We start from the raw sequence: 25,684 nt of genomic DNA on the forward strand, positions 1-25,684 counted from the left end.
CTTCAACTATCTTCGTTATGGATGAACTTCGCACCCAAGTCCGTAGGACTCTCATGCAGAAGCCTGGGCAGTTCCCACATGACTTCGCCCCTGGCCGTATTGCTGTATCCAAGTGTGATTTGCCTCAAGTCTGGCAGAATGTTGAGTCCTATGACCATTCGAGCCATCTGAACGTGAGTTTGCCCATTGAGGAAAAAGAAAACAGAAGATTGAGAATGTAGAGATGCGAGAGTATCGCTTCCATGCTCAGTTATGTCGAGCACTTTGAGCCATGGTTGCCGGAGAATGGAAGCCCACGACCCTTCACACAGAACGAAAATGAGGCGTTGAACAAAATTTTGAAGTGGGCGAGCGCGGTCGTTCTGCCGAGCGCGGCATACTCGGTCGAGTTTATAAAGACCGAGTCTGACGAGCCTACCGCCGGTACGTCGCCTGAAGCGCGGTCGAAGCTTCGTGAAAGTGAACAAAGGGTCTAACAGCAAACAGATGTCAAAAGGGCTCAGAACGAGAGCAAGTATGAATCAGAGCTGGCTATAGAGCTTCTGCTGAGCCTGAGCAAGCTTCTTCCCAGCCTTTCAGGCCGCATGCCCGACAATGTTGCCGTCGCAGATGTCACTCTCGCTCTAGCATGCTCTACTAGCCAAAAAGTGCCATGGTCAACATCTCACAGTGCCATGAACGCATCACTGTTGACGAACCACTGGCTTCAGGTTACTGAACAGGCCAACAAGTTCTGGCCTGGTATCGAGTTCATCCTGAAGGAACGTATCAGGCCCTTGTTCGCAAAGACTCCGAATCCCGCCATCACCGCCGCCGGCCGCAAGAACTTCCATCCCCAGTCCGTCCCACGATTTGACGGCATGGATGAGTCGGCCAAACCTTGGAAGACAACCGATGTCTACGTTGCGACTGCCCTGGAGTGGATGATAGAGCGGTACACCGTATGCCATCCCACAAAATTTCACCGCAACTTCATCACTGACATTGATACTAGCCCGGGGACAAGAAATATCTCGAAGAACATTTCCCGCTCTACGTGCCAGCCATCCTCGCCATGATCGACGACAGCAACATCTGCTTCAAAACCATTGGATGCGACTTGCTCAAAAACCTACTAGTCCGAATCAAAGACAGCAGATCAGATATCCTCCAACGAACAAACCTAACCTCCGTCTTCCAAGATGCCATAACTCCATGTCTTCTTTCCCTGCCAACCATCACACCAGAGGAAAGCTCCATATACTGCCTAGGAGAAGCATACCCAGCCCTCCTAGTCCTCTTCGAAACCGCTTACAAAAGCCCCTTCTCAAAGAACAAAGCCAAGGACCAAGAAACCTACATAAACAGCTTGGCCAAAATCCTCCGCTCAAACATCATCTCCTCACTGCACCACATCAGTTCAAGCACCCCAGCCGCAGCCTCAACCCAGACCTCCTTCCCATACCCGCGCCTCTCGGCACAACTCCTAACAATGGCAGGCAGCTTTGTCGAAGAACTCGGTATCAACACCGTGAAATACCTCCAGGACCTAATCCCTGTTTTCTACACTACACTCTCCAACCCCTTCGGAATGGAACACTCCCACTTCGGCCTCACGCTCAGTGCCGCAATGGTTCTCCAAAGCGTGATTAAGAATGGACACCCGCGTATCTGGCGTTGGCGCGGTGAACTGTTGAGTGGGTTGTGTTCGGCGTGGATTCATGCTGCTGAGGATCCTTCGACTTCTGGGGAAATGAAGGAAATGCTGGAGAACGAGTTGAAGATTGCTGTTAAGCTTTTGTTGCATGTCTTGCAGAATCCTGTTACTATACCTGGTGATGAGTCTCAGAAGGAGCAGGTGCAGGCTAAGGAGAGTATAGTTGGGGATGTGAAGAAGCTTGTTGAGGCTGATCCGGTGCTTACGGGGCTTTTCTTCTAAGCGAATATTGACAGATATCAGACTCCTGCTCGAAATGTTCATTGAAGAGATAATGATTTGAGTTGGTGGTATCTTCCGTCCCATTTCTTTGATTTGTAGCAGAAAGTGTTGCATATAAGATAGGAAGAGAAAAGTCTCCATGAAATGGCATCAATGGAATGTGAATATTCAATTCAAATCAGGGTATCAATTTACAATAGGTAACGCCGAAGAAGTTACTGAAATCCTCAATATTCGTAACATCATGAATCAACCCGCTGCTTAAAAAGACTCTTCCCACGCAACCACTGCCGATACCGCTTATACCTCTTCTTCTCGTAATCCTCACTAACAACAGTAAGACCCTCTTCAGAGACATTCAAGAACTCAGCATAATCAGCCAGATTCTCCTCAGCATTCGCCTCCAGCGCAAACTCTTCCACATTGCATTTATTCGCGTACTCAAGGAGATCGAGGTTATAACCGTGGTCTCGGAGCGAGGCGGCTGTCATTTCATTTTCGGACGTGACGACAAGCGGGACTGTGAGCGGGTGGTTGATGTAGCGTTCGTATTCTTCTGCTTCGGCGCCCGTTACCGTAGGGCTGAGGGAGTCGCTGACTAGTTGGCCCAGGGTCCACTGCGCGATTTGGGCTTTGCTGGGGGTTGAGGGGGTGTTTGGTAGGTGAATTGGTGGGATGCGGGATGACTGGTGGACTTCGAAGGTGGGCTCTTTGATTATACCCGTTGGAGGGGGTTGTTTTGAGGATGAGGGGGTTGGTGGGCCCAGGTTGTTTCTTCTGCGATCGGTATTGTGTTTGACGCGAGGCGGGTGCGGCTATCGGTTGGCTCCTGGATCTTGACGCTGCGTGGTGGTAGGCGCTCGCGCTGGATCTGCTCTGGGGGAATGCGAGGGACGAAGGGACTGAGATCGGGGACTGCGTGGCCGGGGCGGACTGGGGGGAGGTAGCGCAAGGTGGAGTTCATTTTCCAGGAAAAGACCTTGGAGAGTGACGTGAGTGCGAGGGGACGATAGTATTCCAGCCAGTAGTCGTCGAAGCGTGAAAGTGGCTCCTTTGGGTGAGATGGGACGGGTGGCATTTCCTTTTCTTTCAGGTTTTCTGGTGTGTACCAGGAAATGTAGTTGGGTTTCTTTCTCTCCAAATGGGATTTTGGATTGGTATGGTGCAGGTAGTAATCAGTTGAGAGATCCCAGAGCATCGGGGTGCCCTGTGAAAAGATATAGTTGCCAAGGAAGAGGTTGTACGCCTCTTGACGTTGAGCATCAAGGAAGGAGTTGTTGTAGTATCGCTTGAAGCTCTCCACCATGTCACGAGAATGACTGCTCCACTGATTGATCTTGCGGTAAGTTGCCATAGTATTAACCAAGTGTGATCCACCATATTGAATGGCAATAGTGTCTCCATGGTCATGCCACATGTTGGTGAAGAGATTGACTGCATCGGTATCGTATTCCACCGCTGTTTCATCTATGACACCGAGTGCATGGAGCTGGTATCCCAGTGCTCTCTTGCCAATGACAAATTGTGCAGCATTCGTTCGGTCAAGACAGTCAATACAGTTGGTCCTCGCAACTCCGTTTTGAAGCTGAAGGCCGGATTCCACATCATTTCCATTCTTGAAAAAGCCAATTTTCGGAATTATGTCGCCAGCGATGCTTTCTAATGTTTCAATAACATCTTGATCTCGACTTTTGGCAGCGCGGCTCATATCCCAAGCTTTGTATATCAGCTTTTTATCCGCTGGAAGAAACTGATTCAAGTAGGACACTGCGTTGGTGAACTCTTTAAGGAGCTTCGATTCTCTCGGCGTTCGCTCTCGAGATTTGACCAGGTTTAGAACATACACCGGAGCACCGTATCTTTCGAAAAGATTGTCAAAATGCAACGCTGCAGCTGAGTAGAATGGATCGACCAGGTTGAGCTCAATGTCCGGTTTGGGCGAGACACCTGTGTTCTCTTGGGTCCAATGCAGAGGAATACTTCCGCGGTGCTGAACAAACGAAGTGTAATGAGGATTTGCGTGGAGAGTTGGGCCGGCTGAATGGAACGAGGTTGTTGACTGTTCACAGACGATCTGTTCAGTTTCCACATCGTTGGCGACATTTCCCACGTCGTTAGCTCCTCGCTTGAGGAAACGTGCTCCAGCAAAGAACCGAGAACGACGGGCGATAATGGTAATATAGACTAATCGACCATAGACGCTCATCTTGGACTGATCCACATATCCATGGATGATGGGAAGACACCACTCATAGGGATTTTTGAGAGCCTCAGCAGCGGGCGCAAGGAGATGGTGGTTCCAGATAAACATGGAATGATAGTCCCGCGAGAAAGGCTGAGGGATTCCATCCTGGTAAGTCTTGCGCTCACGGCAGATATTATACTGAAGAGTGCGGGTGATGTCGTAGGAGTAGCTGAAGTAAAAAGACCGAGACAAGTCGAGATTATTCAAAATCGCAAGGTATCGCGCCTCTTCTGAATGCTTCTCAGCCTTGAGATGTGAGGATTCCGAGGTGGTTAAAGGAATCAGTTCTGTTTCGTCGATTTTGTAGACATTATGCCCACCCAGCATGGCGACTTGACTCCTCTTGGTGACGAGTAGCATATAGTAGCCCCCCGTGAATCGGATGAAACCAAGCAATGCCCATGCGCTGCATTTCTGGTTCAAACCACCAGAGCTCTTATTGCCATCGTCGATCGCATCCAGCAACTGAACCATCTCTCTCTTTGTATAGATCATGTCATCTTCGGTGATACTGAGCTCCCCCGACTCCGTGGTCCGATCGATTTTCAATATTCGAAAACGCGTCTCCGCGAGGTTGATCCCCACCATGTAGAACCGAGTGGCGGTTTCATACAGGGTAAATTTGTGCATGCGGTTGATACCCTCATAGTCCGAATTATCCGCAGCCGATCGGTGTTTTAGCGCAGAGGTCGGCGAGGATTCGCGCCGCTCAAAGGAGGTTGCTACCCTTGGCTCCTCATCCTCTCCCTCACCTTCCTCCTCCACTCGAGTCCCCGGTGGCGCATTGTAGGAAAGAGGAGGAAACTCGGAAATATCGGAGGAATCGTCGATCATTCCTACATCGTTGGTGCGCTCCAGTTGTGAGGTCAGTTGGGCGGAGGTCGGTGTGTTCTCTGACTTGGACGAAGTCTGTTCTGGAGGGTCGGAGGCGACTGGGAGATCATTATGGAAGGAATGTTCTTCGAAGACTGGCCCGATAAGAGACACATCATCAAAGCTCTCCATGCTGGGAGTTGTTGTGAGGTTGAAGTTCCCCACATGACGTCTGTGCTGTCAACGCTAGCTCGACTAAGCTTATTCAACTCTGTTCATACATTCAAGCTTGCTTTGATGCAGTATATCTCTTATTTTCGAATATTCGATTTTGTAGCAGTCAGATTCGGCTATAAAGGAGTTTGACAATGCTGCCTAGCAACATCTGACCCTTTTCGTGCATGTATGCTCTCCGCGGCGGATAGCGACATAAATATGCCTCGGGTACCAGAGCAACAACAACATTCCAACATTTGATTTATTAAGCCCGTAGCTTACAAAAACAATCCTCACAGTCTTCCAGACCTCATACCTTCGACTGTCTCTTCTCAAGAGCCATCCGTCGGGTCTTCAGCGCCTTAGTCTCCTCCCTCAAAGCCAAACCAGCCATAATTTCCTCACTCCCACCCCCGACAACATGAACTCGAGCATCACGACTAATCTGCTCAATCCGCGCACCTTTACCAGCCCTGTTATACCCAGCCCCACCAAGGATCTGCTGTGCTTCACGAACACTCTTCTCCAGAGCCCTCGTGGACATCACCTTAAGCAGGGCAGTCATACCACCAATGTTCACATCATCCGTGGGGTGATCCTTGGTAAGTTCGAGAATATTAACAAGCTGCTCCATGAATGCATAGGCCGGTTCGATCATCAATCCAAACTTGAAGATCTTAGATTGGATTACTTGTTTTTCAATTAAGGGCGAGCCGAATGTCTCGCGCTGAATGGCGTATTTGAATGCGTCTTCCGCGCAGACGCGGGCTAATCGCAAGGATGCACAGGCCAGTGCAAGGCGCTCCGGGTTGAAGTCTGAATGGGAAATGAGGAATTGATCATATCTCCGCTTCATCTTAGGGACTTACTTGACATGACCAGCGGGAACCCCTTGTTCTCTTCACCAAGGAGATTCCCAACAGGGACACGAACATCGTCCAGCTCGATGTAGGTTGAGCCTATGTCTGGTTAACCCACGACGCTTCGGGTATGATTGAAGCAAGCACTTACCACTCGCATTAACACCAGAGTTATGCATGCGCCGACGAGTCACACCAGCAGCAGCCAAAGGAATGACTAGCAAAGAGATCCCAGACCTACCAGGACCACCAGTCCTCACAGCAGCAGTACAATAATCCGCCCAAATACCATTGGTAATCCACTTCTTCGCACCATTAACAACATAATGATCCCCATTACGCAAAGCAGTAGTCCGAATGTTAGCAACATCAGAACCAGCTAAACCAACAATAATCAATTAGCACCTCTCCACATCCAAACGATATCCAAGAACAAAAGAATACACACCATCAGGCTCCGTAATCCCTAAACAAAACCTTACCTCCCCCCGGGCAACACCAGGCAACCATCGTCTCCTCTGCTCAATACTCCCAAACCTCGCAACAGGCGGACACCCAATCCCATTCCCACCCCCAAGCCCCCAAATAACACCAACATACCCGACCCTCGTAAGCTCATCCGAGACAATAAGCGAGCACCACGTATCCCACTTCTCACGCGGTACACCACCAGGCAATGCCAGACCCGCCGAATCCTCTTCGCTCGTCAACGGGTGCACGATGCTATAGCCCAGTTTGCTGTGGCGCAGACGTACGGCTTCGGGGACTTGGCCTGCTTCTTCCCATTCGTGCGCGTACGGTGCTATGTATGTGTCGACGTATTCGCGGACGTGGGCGCGTAGCGCGTGGTGATGTGGTTTGTAGTATGGGTTTGGGATATTTAGTTGAGGGAGGAGGGGTTCGCTGTAGGGGGCTGATGGGGGGCGGAGGTTTGCCATTTTGGATATCTTTAGATTGTATAGTTTTTATTGTGATGGCGGTGTTTTTGCTAAATCATTGCTTCTTATGTATTTGGTATGTTCATACACTAAAGATTATGCGGGGAAGAGCTCGGCGCCTGTGAAATCATGGGGAGAGTTCCAGACCGAGGCCCGAGTGTCGATCTTCCTCACACTGCTGTATACATGCTTCTTACTATTTTACTCAGAGTGTCTCTTTACCGCGATGTTCTTTCTCGCCATTTTTGCTTAATACGAACAGAGAGAATAATCTTCGATTTCACGCTCTGGCGTATAATCTATTGAACACCATGATCGATAACAATAACATTATAATCCAATTCCGGAAGTCTGACTTGACTACTTGAGCAACTGCTTTACATTTTGCAGTTCAAGATAACATGGACGAACTGACATATAAATATTTACACTTGTGTTTTAAATTTGAAGCATTGAATGCGTGACAATAGTAAGCGTAGCAGGTTCAGAGTTCCCATGATAGAGTTACAAGGACAATTAGACTAAACTTTACTGAATCCAAAATATTTCCTCGGGAAAGGATACGAAAGAGAAGATAAAGATATTATCCTTGGCCCTTCACTCATTTCGTGAATTTCGGTGGCTTGGTGATAAGTGCCAGTACATTCCAAATGATGGCCTACGTAGAGGGCGTGCGAAATGGGTACCGTTGGGTTAGATTGAGCATAAATTCTCGTTGCGAAGTGGCCGGTCTCTTAAATTTGACCACACCATTCACGCGGAGAAAAGTCCCTTTTGATTAAATGTTCGTTGACATGTCCCGTTTTCCACTCCCTTGAGTATCCCTTCGTTTGTTTTCTTTTTGGCCGCTCAGTTCAGTCGAGCTTGGTTTCACGTTTTTTACCAGTGCTCAATATCGGTGGTTCTGGCCTTTTTGTGATTACGTCTCGAAGTGCTCTTTTCGATCCCGACGCTAGAGGGGCTGATAAAGTCTTCAAGTTGACGATAGACACCATCTCTGACTTGCGAGCAAGAGGGGGTAATGCCTACAAGCGTCGTACCTGCTTGCAGCAGTGATATTTTCAAAAGCCCGCGATGATAAATATCATCTTTTGAACGGGATAACGACTCACTTTATTGCAAAATATTATGAGCATAGGCATATATTAGACTTTTTCTATGCCCTTTAGAACCATAGCCCCAGTCTTAGAACTTAACGTATGTAGCAATAAAATCAAGAAGAGAACCATAGACGTATATTCACTAGTTTCAAGGTATTCAGTAGGACCGCTAATTTACATACCCTACGGCTATTGGATCATTGCTTCAAGAACTATACACGAGCCGACATCGGCGCGTCAAACATTCAATCCAGCAGCTATAACAGACAGCCCAGCAAGCAGGAACATTTCCACTCCCCTTGTGCCCACACCATTTTCCTCATCGCTTGCACCGGCAGAAGAGCTCGCAGAGGCACTTGCAGAAGCACTCGAACTGGAAGTCTCGATGGGCCCGTCACAGTGCCAGTGGTCGTTATGCGGCTCGCAGCCCGCAGATTCGGTAGGACTGGGCATCGTGGGGGTAACACTGGCCGATGTAGTCGATGTAGCGGCCGAGGTGGTGGCCACTTCGGCATCACTTGCTGTCGACGAGCCCAGAGAGGCAGTGGTCGAGGCCGGACCGTCGCAGTGCCTTGAGTCAAAAGCGTTACTAGAGTCACTTTGCGAAGCAAAAGAAATAAGTCAAAAAATACCAATGGTCTCCGTGTGGTTCACAGCCGATTGAAGCAGTGGGAGATGCACCAGGTTCTTGGGCCAATACGGCAGATGAGAGCAGAATCGTGATGGCGAGGAACTTGTAAAAAGATCCCATTGTGATAGTAAAACAGATACGAATAGGGGATACTTGAGCTTTAATGGATTCAAGAAAATGCAAACAGGGTCAGCACTGCACTTTATAGCCACAGCAACGGGATTAATTTCGCAGACCCTGCTTTCCGACGCCAAGAAGAGAGGAAGTCTTGGTGCCTCAAAGGTTCTCATCCGGCCTTGGCGTAATTGCTATTGCATCGTATAAGACACAGGTGTTTTGGTAATAGCTCAGGAAACCGGTTGCTTGGCTTCGGTTATATTCGCATTTGGAAAGAAGATTGACGGTATTCGCCGATATAAATAGCCGAAGGAGGCCTCTCTTGCTAAGAAAACTTCATTGTGATATACATGCATTCTGTGTTGCCTTGCATTGAAAAACACCTCCGTTTCCAATCATTCTCTATTCTGGTCATCCCACAGTATCAATCAATACTGCTGAGTTGGAGGCTCATCGGAGACTCATATAGCAGTGGCATATTAGGAAACGAGCGCGGAACCGAAGGGTTCTCTTGATTCCAAAAGGACTAGACATGCAGTGATTGTGTTAGCATACTTTGATCGGACGTGACTAATGATTCACTTGAGTAACGGATTTGGGAAAATACAGTCTATTTGTATATCAACATCCTAGCCTTTGACCGAATACGGCCATTGAATGCCATTTTCTACAGATTATGACCCCTTGAGTCTACAATGGCAAACAAATTGAAATATTTTTAAAATCTATTGCATCCTTGCTAACGCTTCGCTGCCTCCCAATACAGTGTTCGAGATGCATTCTTGTTCAACCCGTGAGGATTTCAACCAAACGCCACCTCAACCCTTCGGACCGGGGAGCTAGAGATGGTGACAATCCTAACTATATCATCACTCTCCTAGAAATCAAACCTAATCCGCTTATTGGCTCATGTACGTAGTTAACGTCGTCCTGAAATTCCCTTCCACTAGTACGACACATGGGTAAGTCACTTGATCGGTGAATATGATAGGGCGCTGGAGATCTATAGTCATGATAGTGAGACTACCAGTCGGCGAATAGGTGAATAAGACATTTTTCGGTTCGGTTTAACTAGATAGAGTCGAAGTCTGGAATTATTTCTATAAGTTAATAAGGGTTTGCCAGATATATGAGTATTAAATCTCTATGGATCTCGTGGGCTAGACTCCATAGTCCTACTCCGGGCAATAGCACTCCATGGTTGGTGGCGGAGTGCAGTCCCAAGGTCCTCAATGCCAAGGCACCAGCGCTCTTGGACAATGTCTGTAGCTGATATGAGATATTTTAGAACCCCTAGACTGAGACCGACGAAGAAACACGAGGTTAAGAGGCAGAAATGCAGATGATGGGTCTAATTCTCGACTAGAAGCTAGGATGTTTTCCTCTAAGAGACTCGAGGCAGTTTGGGTATCAATGCGACAGTACTGGTAATTTACGGGAAAAGGCAGCTGACAAGGTACTCATTTTCACCCCCATTTCCTATTTTGGGTTACCGAATGGCTTGGTCGATTGGATTTGGATAATCACGCATGGGGATGCTGCAATATGGGATTACGATGACTCTAAACCTAGGCTCTGTCGCACATCGTGTGGGTTGATGGTGTCATTGAGTGGAGAAATCCAATTTCATGGACATTTGTGCTTCAGATTTCCATGTCAATCTCAATGTTCGGACTATAATGTTGCTATGAAAATGTCCATTAATATGAAGTAGAGAGTTTACATTGAGCCTCAACTGAACACCGGATGTCAGCTATATAACCAAAAATCTTTTCTTTTGTTCTCGAGGTCAGGATCATTCAGGCGGCGAACTGGCCGTGACCCATAGCGGTTTAAGCAAAGAACCATTCTCTCTTCCATCACCCGTTAATCACTACTACATAGTTTTGCCCCCAGTCTTAGAAGAAGACGCTATAATAGTTCACAGCACTAGACGCATCACTGGCTTTTATACAAAGTGGTCGTCTCATGTTCCTTTTGTTTATGCCACTTTCTCTTCTTTTTCTTTTGTTATTATGTATATAGCTCATATATCCAGCCCTGGAGACATCTCGGAGCGAATCGCCTCCCCTGAACAGATGGGAATGAATTATTCCTTCCTATCTACAAGTACTACCTAAACACCTCAAATGTTGTAGTGGGGTCCTCGCATTCCACCCTTATGATAAGCAGGACCAAGCTCTCCTATCCCATTAATGAAATTCTCTTTCCAAGCACCCTCCGCTAAGCTCCATCAAAGTTGTCCTCTCCTCCATCATCCTCCACCCGCCACTGCCTCACCATATTCCCACAATCGTCCTAAAACATATGTAACAACCTCTTACTATCAAGCGCCACCTTATCTTCCACTAAAGCATGAGTAATAACACAAGCAGTATGATATAGAGCATACCATAGAAGCGGATTCTCCGCACGGGACGCTCTAAACTCTGCCACCTACTCCTTAATCTCGTTAGAATAGTCCCCTTTACTAGATCCCGTATCATCCTCTAAATCACTTAGTATCTCTCTTAACGTCTCCTCCCTCAACTTGATATATCTAGAAGAACCCTCATTCGTGACACGCTCGGGAAAAAGTTCTAGCGCGGCTGCTAAGTCTAGGCCGCCCCCGAAAATCTCTTCATCGTCGAGGACTAGCCCGTCGGGACCGACGTAGGCTACTCTTCATTGTGGGACCATATAGATTTATACGCGTCTTCTTTCCCTTTTTTTGTAGCAGAGACGGAGCCAGAGGCCTTCCTCTGGACAGGTGGTATATGCAGCGTAAGGACGCAGGGCCTCGGGTCGTACTAGGAGGAGGATCTTGGCTATTTGAGCCTCAGTGGGTATAGGTGGTGTTCCTGTGCGGGCTTGGTAGGGCTAATGAATTGATATTGGGCTAGTTTAGGGTTGTGGGGGAAGAGAGGGAAAAGTTTAATTGATTGATCATGATAGGGGGTATATACTGCTCTGCCCTCCTGTCCTAATGCGAGGAACCAGAGTATAAGCCGTCGGCGGCGGTTTGAGGGGAACTCGGTGGGTTGTGAGGGGTCCGGATAAGGTGTTTCCCATTCTGATAGAAGATAGATATCTAATGGGAGGGACCCCCAGGGAACCGGTTCAGGTGACTCGCCTTCAATAATTCGGAGAGGCATTTGTGTTCTGTTCTACCTTGGGAAATGTAGGAGGGAAAAGGAGGGAAAAGGAGGAGAATGAAGAGGAGCAGCACATACATCCCGCGACACGCTAGCTCCATACTTGTGCAACTATGTATTCTCAGATTACGAGACACGCATTAAATTCGAAAATAGTGTCGCCAACAGCATAAAGGCAAGGTTAAGCTGTGTTTTAATACCAGAGCAATTTGGCGACTCTGCGAAGAGACAATTGCCGTTCTTCAGAACTGTGAAACCTGGTGAGATTTGACTGTTGTTAAACAAACCACGTGGAACAGGGCACATGAAATAATGAGTATCGGAAGTCGACTTTGTGAAGGAAGCGCCAAAGAGAAGAAGACAATTTATTTAGAGAAGAAGACACTATCTGAGCTTAAGATCTAGAACCTGTCGATATGTTTGACCAATATTTGACAAAGTTCGATCAGAATTCACATCCGGTTGGAGCCGCTCCAACAGAGTCGGGATATACGGGTGTCTGCGCTGCATTCTCGCACTTGCAGTAGTTTGTTTCCAGCGGAATATCCGAGCATACGCTTGCCGGCGCTGTTGCGCAGTATGTATTGACTGAGACTGAGGTTGTCATGCCTGCTGGACAGGAGCTTGAGGGCATGCAGAAAGTGTCAACGGTTGATGCGCCTGCGAGCATAGTCATGCTATACCATTGGTCCTTGGCACAGGAGCAGGAAACGGCTTTGGGAGTCACCACGTATGTTAGCTTCATTTTCTACATGCTGGCTGTAATTTGGTGGGACAGAGAGACAAAGGGGCAAATTGAAGAGGGAAAGTGAAAAGAAAGGAAGGACTCACCACTGATAATAGTCGACTGTCCTCCCGCCAAGGTACCTTCGTACAAGGTCGAGGTTGTCCAAGGAACCGCGCCATGCGAGCACTCAGTCGTGATCCAGGACGCATCAAGCGGGAAACAGGTCGACTGCTCGATGCAATGACCTGGGTGCCAAACCGAGGGGAAGTACCCCTCTGAGCACTGGATCGGGGGCTCCGGCCTAGCGCAGTACGACGTGGGTGTTCCCATCGTACAATCTGTCGTGTAGACAGCTGTCTGCCCGTCTGAGCAACTGAGCGACGCAGCCTTAGTGATCGTCGCCGGAGTCGCGGTAGTTGTACCTGCGGCAGTCTGCTGAGGGAACGCACCGACAGCAGCGAAGAAGAAAGAGAACAGAGCGATGACTTGGAGAAAGTCCATTTTGGCAGTCTTTGAGCTCACTGGCACAGAGCGAAAGAAGCTGCCAGGGGTGTGGATACTGTAAGAGGTGCTGCTGTGGTCTCAAGAACCCCAGGTCCAGGGCCAATCTTGGGTTTTATATCACTGCGAGAGGTCTCACTACAGATTCGTCTTTTCTAGAACAATCAAAGTTCGAGGAAAGCCCTCGCTGCATGTCTCCCACATACGTGTGCCCAGTATTAGTGGGGCGGTTTCTGATAGCTCCAAAGAGAGACAAAGGGCTCACCTCAGCTCATAACGCTACCTCGGCTTGTAACCGTTTGGCGGGGTCATTGAATGCTTTGCTCTTTTTCTCGAAAAACACGAACTAAAAAAAAAAGAGGGTGTAAAAATAGCGGTGTTGTGCCGAGTCAGATCCTCGAGAACTTCAAGGCCCCCCGAGTGTAGCGGGGGTCGGGCAGCGCACTCTCTGTATCATTGTGAGTACACGGCTGGTGTAAGCTGATTGCTGCTTTGGGTGGGGAGACGGTGAGACATTTCCCGAGAAAGTGGGTTGGGGCGAACATTGGAGAATGTTTCAGTGAGCGGGAGGTGTCGAGTTCGACCGAGACATGGCTGTCAAATCCATGACCTCGATATGTCAGAAGGGTGGGGGACGGGGAAAAGCAAGCTCAGGCGACGAATCTTGAATATCTTAGGTACTACGGTCGACTCGATCATTATGGACTAAGCAATACAAAACGGATTGGACAGAGTACCGCACCCCTTCCTCTCGGTCTTAGGCCCACTCAATTGATAGTGCTAGTACTTAGGGTTTGTCTTATATAACAGGGACTGTGATAAGTGGTTTCATACAATTACTCGATTTTCCTAACTGGGATAGCGTTATGTCCGCATCACCATTCTTAGGTCCGCGTAGTAATTCCCAAGAGGTAAGCACTAAAGCCCAAAGAGAAGGTCTCGAGTGCCAGGTAGTATCGGGTATATATGTGTATAGAGGGGAGTTATGTATTACTATTTGGGTATATCGTTACTATTAAATTCCTCCACTTTCATCATTCATTCGCTTCCAGTCGACGCACTGCTTTCTTCATTTTCCGCAGGTGTTCTTTCACCTGTTGACAGGTCCAGCGCTGTCGAGACCGGGGTTCTAGCATGCCCTTCATACAAGTCATTAGAGAATCTGCAACCGAAATTCCATCGTCCAAAATCATCGAGCCATGATCAACTTTGTTGGTGAAGTCTGGCGGGAAGATAGTGTGCTCAGACGGATCTTGGCCTGATCCGCGAGTGAGGTCATTTAGAACGAACTGTCTCTCCATCTTCGTGTTCAGGCGGTATAGAGTCTCGAAAAGAATAACGCCGAGTGCGTAGACATCGAGTTTTTCGTCGATTCTGTATTCGTCGAAATAGCCTGCTGGCGAGCTTGGATCGCTCTCTGTGCCCGGTACATTGGCCGGTGGACGATAGAACTCGGTGCCAACGACCTTTTGGATATTGGGACCTTCTCGGTATGGCGTAACCGTGCCGCGTGAGGGCTCGTTGAGGTGAGAAATATCTGCCACGAGACCGAAGTCTCCGATTCGAGGGCGGCAAAATTGGACTGGAGAATCCTGCCCAGAACTGCATGTATCGCATATATCTACCGTGCCATTTTCAGGTGCACACAGGAAGATGTTGGCAGGTTTCAGGTCGCGATGAACAATGCCCTTCGAGTGGAGGTACTCAACACCCGAAACAATGTCCAGCATGAGTTTTAAGGAAGGCAGAAGATGGAAGCAGTGGCGGCGAGGCGGTGAACTCTCATCATATCTCAGAGGTGCTTGCGAATTCAGATACGAGCCCAATGAAATAGGATGGAGCGACATCTGAATGTGGAGAATAACCGCAGGAGGTGGCTGGCCAGGTCGGTAACGAGGTTGAACTTGGAGCTTGGACTGATCTTGACTGAGACCCCCATCGGTGAAAATGTCATCGGTTTCCCCGTAGCTCGATGTATTATCAAAGGTGCGAGGAATCGACTCAATATCATCGTCATCCTCGTCTATATCCCTTCGCGAGCTCTTCTTTGACTGACGGGAAGAGCCAGTGGCATGGCTGTCCCAGCGCCGAATGCTCTCGGAGAAGCTATGATCTTCGGGTAGGGAACTTGAATGGGAGTCGTTATTTGAGCTTCCAGAAGTACCAAATACAATCCCCATACTTGGTTCATTGGGGGTATCGGGAGAGGGTAGATTGCTTTGCGTGCGCTCATATGCTGTGTGTAGCGGACGAGGTTCTGCAGCAGGCGGATGTGAATGATGGGCCTGCTCGACCCATGCGCCATAATACCGGACAATGTTTGTATGCTCGAGTCGGGCAAGCGTTCGAATTTCTTTCATAATGACTTCAAGTTGGTTTTGACCTCCGTACTGCAACTGATCTAGTCGTTTTTGACTGAGTGGGATTTTCTTGACTGCATAGTCTTGCCCGTCAATGTGATTTGTAACATGGTACACTTCACCAAAGGATCCACGTCCCAGCACCTTAAGTTCACTGAATTCAACAGAATATCTGGATAGATGGTTGTATGGAGGGACGTTCGGAGAATTGAATAGCGGGACCCCAACAGGCGAACTGCCAAAGAGAGGTATGGAAGGATGAGGGAGATTCGGTGCCGCGTTCGGATCGGCCGAAAGGTAATCAACTTTGCGTGTAGAAGGAAGGTGTCTCCCAAAGCCCGCATTTGCACCAGTATCCCTCCAGAACGCTGAGGGACTTTCTGCATCGTCAAGGCCGGGTCTGTGAATTGATGACTTTGTAATCAACGAGAGATTGTCTCCTGCATCAATAGTAGGAGACCGTACATGAGGGTCATTGAGTTTCATCTCATCGAGGGCAGAGATGCCGAGCAAATCAAGGTTATCACGATAGCTCTGCCGAGTTGGCCCCAATTCTTCTTTGTCAATGCCGTCTGCTAAGACACCATGAGACGACAAGAATTGCGATTTGTATTTGTACAATTGCTTGCCAAGGTAGTGTGCTTCAGGACTATGTCGGCTATACGCTTGTCTTGAGCCTCGTTGCGCATTCAAGATATCTGCCGCTCGACTTTGACAGTAAAACTCCAATAAGGCAGCTGTCATGACATTTGCGTGACGGTCAATGTTGACATCAAGTGCATCCGGCGGTAGCGTGGAAACGTCATCGAATGAAAGTGAGGAACCGACATCTTCTGTAGATTCTGATTCTCTCGAGGCGTGGTTGGTTGACTTGCCCTTCTGGGGGCTTTCGGTCCGACCTTTCGGGGAGTGACGAGGAGTTGAGCACCCGGACACCTGGAGTTGACTTTCTTCAGAGCCAGATTCAGAGTCCGATGAAGACATTTCCGCTGCTGACCGGAACATCGACATGCTGATAGTTTGACCGAGATGACAGAAGGAGAGGTATGGTTCAATTCAGTGCTTGCGCAAGCGCCATGAAGGTAAAAAATCGAACGTGTCTTCATGCAAAATCAAACAAGGTCTTTGGAAATTGAAGAAATATCAACTTGCTTTCAAAGAGAATGCGATTGCCGTTGCTTTTAGAGGTTGGGCGTGTGCCCCGCAGTTAATTTGTAGCCTCTTATTTGAATGCAAAGCAGCCTCAGATGATACAAGACAAAAGGTAACAAAAGCGAGTGAGATGTCAGAGAGTAGATTTCAAAATGCCACGTTGGGCTTTGGATCAAATGTCAACATATCACAGATCCCAGAGGGGTTGACCCAGGCTTCCATGAGATTCCAAACTGCCTTGCGCAGGGCGTGGGTCTTGTGCTTGGCCCACCACTTTGTATCTGTATGAGATGGTAGCCAGTGTACTCTTATAGAGAAAATCGAAAGAAGTCAGGAAGGTAAAAAGATGTTAAGACTTGCCAAGCCGAAGGAGCCGACAAGAGTCATCGGTTTCTGCCGGCGGGAACGAGAACTATTGTAATAGGCCACCACAGCACATATATGGGAATAATTTACAAAGAACCTACTAGACAGTAACTACATATGTATAACTATATAAGTATATACAGACAATAAATGAAATAAGTGAAACGACGCTTTTCGCCCAGCCAGTCACGTTCATCCGAATTTCGCGATTTCCCCATTTAGCTATCTCTTATCGCACGTGACCCCACGCGTAAACGTCACGTCGAACGCGAGACGGCGCGACTTTCACTAGTTGCCCGTCTCACTTTTCCCCAACCTACCTTGGTCATTCATTGCAGTCGCGGTGAGTTGCAACCATGCCCGAAGCTATCATGTCATCTTCGAAGCGGGCACTGGCCGACGCCACCAATAATGTTGGTCTCTCGAAGTCTGCCAGCGTGCTCAAGAAGAGGAAACTCGACAATGAGGGCTCCGTGCAACTGCCTTCTTCACAGGCTGCTCGGAGAAAGATCGGATCGAATCAACCGCAGAAGAGTCAATTTGAGGAGGAGGTGCTGGAGAAGCTGACCCAGGATATCGGGAATCTCAAAGAAAACAACTCCGAGAAGGACCAACAATGGGAGCGTCCCCCGCTTGGTGAATTCGACCAAAAGACGCAAAACATCTGTTTCCAACAGATTGACGCAGAAGAATCGACACTGGCAGGCAAGCCCGCAATTCGGCTTTTCGGTGTTACTGAGGTAATATCTCTCCCTTTGTTCTGGATTTGCCCGGCAACTAACATTCGAATATAGATTGGACAATCTGTATGCCTCCACGTCACTGGATTCCAACATTACCTATACATTGCCGCCCCCGTCGGCTTCACCAAAGATGACTGTATCCCTTACAAAGGATTCCTGGAGACAAAGCTGGGACAGCATATGCCTGTCATCCAAGATGTTGAGCTCACAATGCGCGAAAACATCTACGGATTCCAGGGGAATCAGAAGAGCTGGTACATCAAAATCACCGTCACCGAGCCGAGAAATGCCGCTAGATTGCGGAGCGCGCTAGAGTCCGGTAGTGGAAGCATGAACTACAAGGGAATGTGGAGCGGTGCAGACGGAATCCTCACATTCGACAATATTCAATATCTCCTCCGATTCATGATTGACACTGGACTCGCCGGAATGGCTTGGGTCGAGGCAATGGCCGGGAAATACCGCATAATACCCGAGGGCTCCGCAAGGATGTCCAATTGCCAGATTGAGGCCAGTGTCGACTATCATGATATGGTTGCTCACGCACCCAATGGAGAATGGGCGAAAATGGCCCCTCTCCGCATTCTCTCCTTCGATATCGAGTGTGCCGGTCGAAAGGGCATCTTCCCGGAGCCTAACATAGACCCGGTTATCCAAATCGCTAACGTTGTGACTCGATATGGAGAGTCGAAGCCTTTCATCAGAAACGTTTTCGTCCTCGATACGTGCAGTCTCATCGTCAACACGCAAATCTTAGAGTTCCAAAAGGAGGAAAAGATGCTCGATGCGTGGACTGATTTCGTGCAGAAGGTGGACCCCGACGTAATCATCGGATACAACATTGCCAACTTCGATTTCCCCTATCTGCTGGATCGTGCCAAACACCTGAAGTGCACCGGGTTCCCATTCTGGACCAGACTGAAGGGGATGAAGACGGAGGCCAAGGATGCCAACTTCTCCAGTAAGCAGATGGGCAACCGAGACACGAAAGCAACGAATACAAATGGCCGAATCCAACTCGATCTACTTCAATTGGTCCAGAGAGATCACCAGTTGAGAAGTTATACCCTTAATTCCGTATCCTACGAGTTCTTGAAAGAGCAAAAGGAGGACGTTCACCATACAATGATTACCGAGCTCTTTAACGGAACACCCGATTCAAGGCGACGTCTGGCAGTTTACTGTTTGAAGGATGCATACCTACCACAGCGATTAATGGACAAGTTGATGTGTCTGGTGAACTATACAGAAATGGCGAGGGTAACGGGTGTTCCCTTCAATTTCCTTCTGTCCCGAGGACAGCAAGTTAAGTTCATCAGTCAGCTTTTCCGAAAAGCGCGCGAGCAGCAACTTGTTATCCCCAATTCAAAACCCCAAGACGAACAGGACTATGAAGGTGCCACCGTCATTGAGCCGGAGCGAGGATATTACGGTGTTCCAATTGCCACTCTCGATTTCGCTTCCCTGTATCCCTCGATTATTCAAGCACACAACCTCTGTTACACAACCTTGCTCAACAAGAGTAGTGTTGAGAAGATGAAATTTGTGAAAGATGAGGACTACATCGTCACCCCCAACGGGGACATGTTCTGCACAACAAAAGTCCGCAAAGGCCTTTTGTCCCAGATTCTTGAGGAATTGTTGTCCGCAAGAAAGCGCGCGAAGAAGGAGTTGGCCACTGAGACAGACTCGTTCAAGAAGGCGGTATTGAACGGTCGTCAGCTGGCTCTGAAAATCAGTGCTAACAGTGTCTACGGTCTTACTGGTGCCACAGTTGGCAAATTGCCCTGTCTGCCAATTGCCAGTAGTACGACAAGTTACGGTCGTCAGATGATTGAGAAGACAAAACAAGAGGTGGAAGCACGCTACACCATTGCCAACGGATACTCTCACGATGCTCAAGTCATCTACGGTGATACTGATTCAGTCATGGTCAAATTCGGTGTCACCGAACTAGAAGACGCGATGAAGCTTGGCCAGGAAGCTGCCGAGTACGTCTCGTCCAAGTTCATTAAGCCCATCAAGCTTGAGTTTGAGAAGGTGTATTTCCCCTATCTTTTGATCAACAAGAAGCGATATGCCGGACTTTACTGGACGAGGACCGACAAGCATGATAAGATGGATACCAAGGGTATTGAGACTGTGCGACGTGACAACTGCTTGATGGTTCAGAACGTTATTGAAACCGTGCTGAACAAGATCTTGATTGATCGAGATATTGATGGCGCTCAAGAGTAAGTGGTGATTCATGTTATCCACTCGGGCCAAGAAGCTAACGAACCATACAGCTATGTCAAAGCCACTATCTCAGATCTTCTCCAAAACAAGATCGATATGTCGAAACTAGTCATCACCAAGGCGCTGTCCAAGCGCAAAGAAGACTACGCCGGCAAACAGGCTCACGTCGAACTTGCTGAGCGCATGCACAAGCGTGATGCAGGTTCTGCACCAACACTGGGTGACCGTGTAGCCTACGTCATGATCAAGGGTGCCAGTGATTCTAAGGGCTACGAACGAGCAGAAGACCCCATCTTCGTCTTGGAAAACAACATTCCCATCGACACCAAGTATTACCTCGATAACCAGCTCGCAAATCCCCTGGGTCGTATCTTCGAACCCATCCTTGGAGAAAAGAAGGCTGGCCAGCTACTTACTGGCGAGCACACCCGGTCTATCTCAAAGGCCGCGTCAAGTCTGGGTGGATTGATGAAGTTCGCCAAGAAAACGCAGACTTGCATGGGATGCAAGAAACCACTCTCCAGCAAGGAAGAGATGGAAGGTGCTGTCTGCGTGAACTGCCGTCCACGTCTCGGAGAACTATACACAAAGACTTTGACCAAGGTGTCTGACCTGGAAGTCCGATTCGGTCGCCTGTGGACTCAATGCCAGCGTTGCCAAGGCAGTCTTCACTGTGAGGTCATTTGCTCGTCTCGTGACTGTCCGATCTTCTACATGCGCATGAAAGCCAAGAAAGATGTCGAAGATGCACAGAGTGACCTGTCACGATTTGACTTTGACGCCGGTGCCTGGTAGCTGTGTTATTGATTGTATGATTTGTCTTGGGAATATCTGATCCTTTCGGTGAAATGGGTGGTTATGGGCATGAATGGCGTTGGGGTTACACTAGCTGTGTACAATGAGATTGAATCATAATGCATGAATAATTGGATTGATACCACGTTAAGACCAAATCAAAAGTTTAAAATCGACTATCTGTTTGTTCATAGGCAGCAGTTCGATAAGGAGCTATTCTATGTCGTACACTTAAAGCTCACAAGGCGCGATCTAAGCCAGTGTCTTGGCGCGGAGAAGGTTCATCTGCCGATCCCTGCAATTTCTCCAACTCCAATTCCAAGCCCACCATGAATTTTGACGGAAACAGCAGTACCCATGGCGCCAATCCAGATGCACATGGTGCGAATGGCACGATCCCTTGGCATGAGGTACGTCTTGTTTGTTGTGCTCCGAGCAAGCTGTTGCGGCGCGAGAAATCTGCCCCGAGACTCGAGAGAGCAAGAACTACGTCTCCGACCGCGCTAGAGCTGCAGCTGACCCAGACTCTCTTGCATGATTAGGTTTTCTCTCGCCATGAAGCTGCCCTTTCCTCCCACCTCGAGATGTTGACGCAGGTGAAAGCGCATACCGCAACAGAGGGCGAGGCATTCCAAGCAGTGACGTCGATGGTGAACAAGACCATCCAGGCGATGAACCAGCTGAAGCTGACCAGAAAGAACATGGTGAGTTTATTCCCATATGGCTATGCTTTCTCAAGCTTGCGACTAACAATTCTCGTTGCAGATGAACAGTGAGTCCCCGACAGCCTCGAACCAGAGATTTGACCCCGCAACACACCCACTTTCCCAAAGCAGACAAGCATAGGAAGTTGACAGAGATTTAGAAAACACCTCCTCTAGCTCCTCCTCAAGATCCACCCCCCAAAGACCACCAACAGACACAGAAGCAAACACGCGCAAGAAAAGACGTCGAAGCTCCCGAGACAAAGACACAACACACCCAGAACCCGAAATAACACCCCACGACCCATCCATAGACGAATCACGCGCCTCGAAACGACACTGCGATGTCTCACAGCCATCCGAGCAAGACGAGGGAGACATCACGTCGACATCACTCGGGACGGAGGATATCTCGGCTGAAGTCCAGCGCAGACTGAAGATCAAGGAGGAACAACGACGAAAGAAGGATAACCCCAAGCCTGATAAGCGAAAGAGAGAGAGTCTTGCATCGAACGAGGCGACGTCGCCTAGTGTGCCACGGCCGAAGAAGAAGCGCGTTCGGATGGGAAATGAGAGGAAAAGGGCTGGTGATTTGGCGGAGGATGAGGCTGATTCGAAGAAGAGGAGACGGTAGTTGACCTTTATAGCTGGCTGTTTTTTTGGAGGCCTGGGTCATGGCTTGGGTTCAATGGGCATGGTGGGCTGCTAGTCTACTATCTACCTTAACTGTATAATATCCTGCATTCTTAGCGTAAAAGTGATGGCAATTGTGTTGTTCTGCAAAGCAGTTTGAAACCTGAATGATATTTATCCTTATCGACTACACTGTATGCTGCATTGTTTTCCTCTGGGCTATTGGTCTTGCAGTCTACCGCGCTATTCGATCATTTCCGTACCTAGCACTAAATACGGAATTATCTGGCAACTGTAGCGTAGAATGATTTCAATATGCTCTTAATTATATTTGATCATGCTACGCACTCCCTTATCACTGTCCTCCTCGTCTATACCTAGTATCTCCCATCCCCAGGATGGGTGGTCACAATGACATTATGTTCCTAATTGGGAATAGCGACATCAACCCTCTGACACAGAACAGACAAAGAATGCCTACGTCAAAAGAAAGGCCTTGGTTAACTCTATTTGATAGGATACGGCAATTCCTAATTATTTTAAACAAAAGCCACTCGAGCAATATATTGTTTTCTTCTATATCTGAAAGTAATTAGCGGCGTGTGAGCCCATCAGCCCTGGCTCAGTACGCACCAGTACGCTCCAACAGCCAGATCATTGATGTGAACATACTGACGTCGCTTTCTATCCCTTTTCACAGAGCAGCAGGTTGGCTCACACCGGAAAGACTCGGGAAACTGCCCTGAGAAGGTTCACCTGGTAGGCTTCGCAGTCAGATGTTCTATTTATTCCTGTTGTCATGGATCTATACTCCAGGTCCTCCACCAAGAGCTACCAGGGGACCAAGTCACTTTGAGTTCAAATCCAGGGCAAATCGGCAGGAGCAGAAGCTATTCTTGGTTCAACCAGACTTGAAAGTAGATCGACCAGGGATTTCTTTGTTCTCCAGAACTTTTTTGTTTGCGATAATGCCCTTTGTTTGCTTTGCATCTATATCTCGCATACATAGGACTCGGTATAAAACGGCTTGTTCCCATGCTGGGCGATGGATGCTTTTCCTAAAGCTTCTTTGAACACTATTTTAGTCGAATCCAAGTATCAATACTACTACCTTGACGTTGAGAATACATAATTAGGGCTACAGAACCCTTGTAGACTGCTATATCCTTGACTCACTCTCCGTTTCCCCTTCTTCCATCTTCCCTCCATCTTCCCTCCATCTTCCCTCCATCTTCCCTCCATCTTCCCTCCATCTTCCCTCCATCTCCCAGTTCCTTGCATCCATCAATCAGCATCTCACAACATCTTAACTTTGTCTTGTGTCTACTTTGTATCATCATTTGGAGTATATACAAGTCCTGCTTGTCATATATACATACCTCGACAACATCATCGACGCCTTCATCGGCAACTCCTCTCCGGCATTACCCATCCTCGCCTCCTCATCCACGCCGTTAGACTTTATAGACAAACCACCTCCGTCTCAAGAAGAGCATCTTGTTTTCCGCCCTTGAAGCTGTTGAGCCTGTGCAAGTGTGCCTGATCAGGAGATTGTCTTTAAGTGGTTGGACTTGTAGGGAGTCAGCATTCTTTTGAGGTGAAACAACTGTGTGAACTGGGACCCCGTTATACTAGCAGAAAACAAACTGTGAAAAAGCGACCTCAGCACTCGGGTGGATCCAAAAATATTGGTGCTGGGAATCTCTGAAGTTGGAAATCTGGCTCTTGGAAGTACAAGTGAGTGGTCCGACTTGTGCACGTCTTTTTACGGTAGAGGAAGCGGCACGCTCAAAACTACACAAGTTTTGAGGAACGGTATCGACAAGATGTCCTTCAATTCGCAAAAAAACAGAGGCACCAGCGTCTTCCGTCGGAAAGATACGCCCATTGCTCCTGGCAATGGTTTCGACCACAATAAAAAACGCATGAATGCGTCGAATCCTCCCACTGCTCCTCGCAGTTTTCAAGATGCTCCTGGCATCAACTCCGGCTACAAAAAAAAACGCAACAACTGGTCGGACTCCTCGGCTGCTCCTGGCGCCTCATCTGCTTTAGGCGGATCCTCCACTGCTGCTCCTGGCGGCTTCAATGGCGCTCCTGGCACCAACTTCGACTACAATAAAAAACGGAATAACCGGTCGAACGGCAATCAAAGGAATCAAGTTCCTTATCAAAATCGGAATCAGAACACTGGCTACAATAACAAACGCAATAACGCGCCAAACAACGGTGTTCGTTCTGGAAACATTGTAAGTTCCACTGTGCATGCATTTGATCGGAGACTAGTTACTAACTTGAAGAAGATGGATGCAAGGAACGGAAACCGGACTAATCAAGTATATCACTGTGGTCACCACAAACACAGTCCCTATGTTAACAAGTATCAGTCTCGCAATAACGGTCCTTACCGTGGTAACCAATACCAAAATCAACAGTGGAACAATCAACGGGCCAACCAAGGCCGTCAGCGATTGTCTTCTCAGGATCAACACCAAGACGTTGATATGGATCGCCCTTCAAACTTCAATCAAGGCCGCAACTTCAACCAAGGCATTCAAAAGTTCAATCGAGGTGGATACAATCAACGGGCCGGTCGTCAAAACGCCCACTTCAACAACGTAGTAAGTACCAATCCTTACCCCGATGACGAAGATGGAGACATGTCCGAAGATAAATACGACATTGAAGACGAAGATATGTCCGAAGATGAATCAGAATCCGAGGATGAACCTGAATACAAATACAAACAAACAAAGTCTAACAATTCCAAACAGCCCAAAAAATTCCAACGTGTATTCCGAGACATCGGCATCGACACCGAAATGACAGATGCACCATCTGATGAACCAGTACGTCTAGACCTAACCCCCTTCTTCCGCTACAATTCCAATCTCACCACCTTCTTCGGACACCCTTCCATACCGTTTACTGACTACTACCAGAGCGACATCGAAATGATCGACGCGCCCCCTCTCATTACCGGCCCGGTAGGTGAATTCCAGGAATACACTACTTTAAAACCCTGGCGACATTCACTACGAACATTCACTAATCAATTCCGGTCCCGACAGAGAATCAAAGCCTTCGCTGAAGGCGCTCAGGCCCTCCAAGATATCGTACGTTCCCGTTCCCGTTATTATCATCACTGTGATTGTGGAGATCACATGGAAATTGACTGACCACTTTATTCAGGCGCACAAAATGACCATCCTCGTTGGACAACTGGATCCTTCTGTGCTGCTTGACTACAACTGCACTGCATGAGTTCCTTCGGTCTGCATCTGCATCTGTGTTCTATATTTTGAACCTTTGGAAATATCTACTTTTGTATTGATACCATTTTGTATAGGTTATTTTTTGTTCCTTTGTGAATGTTGTGGCATATACATGTGAACTTGAATCTCTTTTACTTTGGAGGAGAACCCATGGAGGGAAAAGGGGAAACTTTGAAATGTCTTCAAGGATTGATTGAGAGTTATCGCGAGGCCATGCT

At 48.2% G+C, this 25,684-nt stretch overlaps 8 protein-coding genes across 8 annotated transcripts; 4 read left to right on the plus strand and 4 right to left on the minus strand.

Annotated features, from left to right (window-relative positions):
- Positions 1-17: 17 nt before the first annotated feature.
- On the plus strand, positions 18-1,918 carry N7446_006179 (Tti2 family protein; the record flags this gene model as incomplete). Its single annotated transcript, XM_058514927.1, has 4 exons — positions 18-173; positions 222-423; positions 487-941; positions 995-1,918. The coding sequence occupies 4 exons, from the start codon at positions 18-20 to the stop codon at positions 1,916-1,918; spliced, it is 1,737 nt and encodes a 578-aa protein (XP_058372105.1).
- A 242-nt stretch (positions 1,919-2,160) lies between these two features.
- On the minus strand, positions 2,161-6,990 carry N7446_006180 (phosphatidylinositol-3,5-bisphosphate 5-phosphatase; the record flags this gene model as incomplete). The annotated part of the gene is made up of 6 exons (XM_058514928.1): positions 2,161-2,535; positions 2,640-5,213; positions 5,509-6,008; positions 6,062-6,151; positions 6,204-6,431; positions 6,501-6,990. The coding sequence occupies 6 exons, from the start codon at positions 6,988-6,990 to the stop codon at positions 2,161-2,163; spliced, it is 4,257 nt and encodes a 1,418-aa protein (XP_058372106.1).
- A 1,337-nt stretch (positions 6,991-8,327) lies between these two features.
- N7446_006181 (uncharacterized protein) lies at positions 8,328-8,841 on the minus strand (the record flags this gene model as incomplete). Its single annotated transcript, XM_058514929.1, has 2 exons — positions 8,328-8,661; positions 8,723-8,841. The coding sequence occupies 2 exons, from the start codon at positions 8,839-8,841 to the stop codon at positions 8,328-8,330; spliced, it is 453 nt and encodes a 150-aa protein (XP_058372107.1).
- A 3,576-nt stretch (positions 8,842-12,417) lies between these two features.
- On the minus strand, positions 12,418-13,200 carry N7446_006182 (uncharacterized protein; the record flags this gene model as incomplete). The annotated part of the gene is made up of 2 exons (XM_058514930.1): positions 12,418-12,686; positions 12,804-13,200. The coding sequence occupies 2 exons, from the start codon at positions 13,198-13,200 to the stop codon at positions 12,418-12,420; spliced, it is 666 nt and encodes a 221-aa protein (XP_058372108.1).
- A 1,034-nt stretch (positions 13,201-14,234) lies between these two features.
- On the minus strand, positions 14,235-16,571 carry N7446_006183 (putative protein kinase; the record flags this gene model as incomplete). Its single annotated transcript, XM_058514931.1, has 1 exon — positions 14,235-16,571. One exon carries the CDS (start codon positions 16,569-16,571, stop codon positions 14,235-14,237), a length of 2,337 nt encoding a protein of 778 aa, XP_058372109.1.
- Positions 16,572-17,434: 863 nt separating this feature from the next.
- On the plus strand, positions 17,435-20,854 carry N7446_006184 (DNA-directed DNA polymerase delta POL3; the record flags this gene model as incomplete). Its single annotated transcript, XM_058514932.1, has 3 exons — positions 17,435-17,818; positions 17,873-20,055; positions 20,110-20,854. 3 exons carry the CDS (start codon positions 17,435-17,437, stop codon positions 20,852-20,854), a joined length of 3,312 nt encoding a protein of 1,103 aa, XP_058372110.1.
- Positions 20,855-21,183: 329 nt separating this feature from the next.
- Positions 21,184-22,192, plus strand: N7446_006185 (uncharacterized protein; the record flags this gene model as incomplete). The annotated part of the gene is made up of 4 exons (XM_058514933.1): positions 21,184-21,264; positions 21,397-21,558; positions 21,620-21,626; positions 21,720-22,192. The coding sequence occupies 4 exons, from the start codon at positions 21,184-21,186 to the stop codon at positions 22,190-22,192; spliced, it is 723 nt and encodes a 240-aa protein (XP_058372111.1).
- Positions 22,193-24,017: 1,825 nt separating this feature from the next.
- Positions 24,018-25,455, plus strand: N7446_006186 (uncharacterized protein; the record flags this gene model as incomplete). Its single annotated transcript, XM_058514934.1, has 3 exons — positions 24,018-24,440; positions 24,579-25,307; positions 25,384-25,455. The coding sequence occupies 3 exons, from the start codon at positions 24,018-24,020 to the stop codon at positions 25,453-25,455; spliced, it is 1,224 nt and encodes a 407-aa protein (XP_058372112.1).
- Between the last annotated feature and the right edge of the window lie 229 nt (positions 25,456-25,684).

The sequence above is a fragment of the Penicillium canescens genome (genome assembly GCF_028828765.1).
Source record: "Penicillium canescens strain IBT 15451 chromosome Unknown utg000004l_segment0_segment0, whole genome shotgun sequence".
In the NCBI taxonomy this organism is placed as follows: domain Eukaryota; kingdom Fungi; phylum Ascomycota; class Eurotiomycetes; order Eurotiales; family Aspergillaceae; genus Penicillium; species Penicillium canescens.